The sequence below is a fragment of the Anarrhichthys ocellatus genome, unplaced genomic scaffold (assembly GCF_004355925.1).
Source record: "Anarrhichthys ocellatus isolate YVR2014 unplaced genomic scaffold, GSC_Weel_1.0 scaffold7295, whole genome shotgun sequence".
Classification (NCBI taxonomy): domain Eukaryota; kingdom Metazoa; phylum Chordata; class Actinopteri; order Perciformes; family Anarhichadidae; genus Anarrhichthys; species Anarrhichthys ocellatus.
The window spans coordinates 98-2,355 of NW_022287269.1; the positions used below are offsets into that span (position 1 = coordinate 98).

General features: G+C 49.2%; 1 protein-coding gene across 1 annotated transcript; it reads right to left on the bottom strand.

The window, feature by feature from the left end:
* Nucleotides 1-61: 61 nt before the first annotated feature.
* On the bottom strand, nt 62-1,310 carry LOC116380459 (semaphorin-6D-like). Its single transcript, XM_031842374.1, has 2 exons — nt 779-1,310; nt 62-692 (listed from the first exon to the last, which is right to left on the bottom strand). Exons 1-2 carry the CDS (start codon nt 889-891, stop codon nt 548-550), a joined length of 258 nt encoding a protein of 85 aa, XP_031698234.1. The 5' UTR covers nt 892-1,310; the 3' UTR covers nt 62-547.
* Between the last annotated feature and the right edge of the window lie 948 nt (nt 1,311-2,258).

Here is a 2,258-nt window from a genome sequence, read left to right on the forward strand (position 1 = left end):
ACACACACACACACACACACACACACACACACACACACACACACACAGCTTCAACAGGATCGATTATGTTGCTAAATCAAGCTTCGTTTATTCGTGATTGTGACGGTTCCCTACCACGTTCCTGGTTGTGTGTGTGTGTCCCTTTAATGACAGGATTGCAAACTGGAGACACCTGGGCCAGTGCTCCAGGATAAAGCCCCGCCTTCCTTGCAACAGGGGGCTCTCCTATCACCCCGTGGAGGAGCGAGGACGGCTCGTCCCAAACACCATTTGTCATTGGACGACTTGTTATGTCGAATAAAACTCTTTTCTTTTGGTAACCTGTCTGCGTCTCCCTGAATAGGTCATGGCGGTCAGAGCCAGGTCGTGACAGTGATCATAACCATTTGGAATTTTTTTCTTCTTTTTTTTGTATGTTTTCAGGAATCAGGAAGTCTTTCTGCTGAATTCTGGTCCGCTACATTTCAGAAAACTCCAGCTGTTCTTCTGATCAACAGAGAGTTTAAGTGATTGAAGAGGAGAACCAGGAGGAGGAGGATGTGGTTTCTTACCTTCTACAGGCTCCGTGTCGCGTGCAGCGGCTCAGCGGCACCCTGATGACGCAGCTGGTGAAGGCCACGAACAAGGCGTGATAGTCCTTATCCAGCTCCAAACCCAGGACCCTCCTGTCCTCCTGACCCTGAACGTTACACCTGCACACAGACGTTAGACGGTTTAGCAGCAGCGCTAGTCTTCAGCATGGAGGACCAGGACCAGAACTTTCCCCCTCAGGTCTTACTTGGACGGGTTGTAGACGTCGATGTCCTCCAGCAGTTTGGATCCGAAGCTGTCGTTGGGATGCGTGGTGGCCAAAACCTTCAGGACCCGGCCTTCGTCCGAGCCCAGGAACATCACCGTCCGGTCCTTGAAGGGGCCGGCGGACACGTCCACCACGATCTGGGTCAGCTTGGACCTGCCAGTTAAAAACAAGGCACTCGGTGAATCTGTGAGGAAACTATAAAATCTGTAAATCTTTCAAACCTGCAGAGGGGATTTGGCAGAATGTGTAGTAATGAAAAGAAATCATCCGCCTCTTTATGAGCCACATTAACCTCGACAGTAAACCTGCTCTATCTGTTTAAAGCGTGTAGACAGAAGGACACCACGCAGCTGTCAGAGCCAACACTCCGAGAGACACGACTCTCATAGTTAAACCTACAGGGAACCAAACCTGAGGAGAACATTGATCATGAGTCCCGATCAGACGGGTTTAAGACGCTCATAACAGGTCACATGTTTTCACCTCTTGTGGAGTCGCACCGCTCGTCAATGTCACAGGCAGCCAATCAAATCGAGCAAGAGGCGGGCTTTACTACTTTACCACTGACTTCCTGTTTAGATGCGGGTAGATGTGGTAGAAACGATACTATTGATTCTGAATGATGATGAGCTAAATCATTCCCCCTCCCTCCTCATTCAGAGCAGAGCAGCTCGATGTCTCATCGGACTCACAAGGAGTAAAACATCAAAGCAGCTTCAGAGCGTTGTTTCTCATGTCGTGAAGGGCATGCTGGGAAATGTAGGACTCGCTCTCAGCCCCTGTATGTATATAACAGAGTGAGAGGACCGGCTCATTCAAACGTCTGGTTTCCGGTCTGGTGGTCCGGATCATCAGAAACTCATCTGAAACCTGCAGAACTCAAAGCTCCGGTTTATTTCAGAGACGGAGGAAACGACCAATCAGAGCTGATTATCAGGTCCAGGACGGTGGATTCGCTGACTGTAACTTTGAAACTCGCCTCGGATCTCGTTCTGCGCTCTCCTCTCGACATGTCGGATCTCTTTCTGTCATCTGTTCCTGTTATCTGATTGGATTAAAGACCGCTGGCTGCTGCTGACTGAGAGAATGAAAGATGTGTTAAACGTTCCCATCACGGTCGGTGACGACTCAATGGCCCGCTGACATTTGACGATGGTCTCGAAGCTCGAAGCTCGATTTCTTTGGCTGTTGCCTCTCGTAAGTGAGAAGCAGAGCCACAAACACAGTGATCCATCACAGAGACGACAGGAAGAAGAACTCTTCTGTCACAAGTTGATCTCATCAGCCTACACAAGTCAGACGAGTAGTAACGAGTAAAAGAACGCCCCTCTTTCTCTTTGCTCTCCTGAACGTGTCCTCAAACTCAAAATATGTTGAGACCAGGTGGAAACCTCCGCTTGTGAAGAGTGAATTCAAAGCTTCATGTGTTAAAGCTGCATTCTCTCTAGTGTCCACCAGG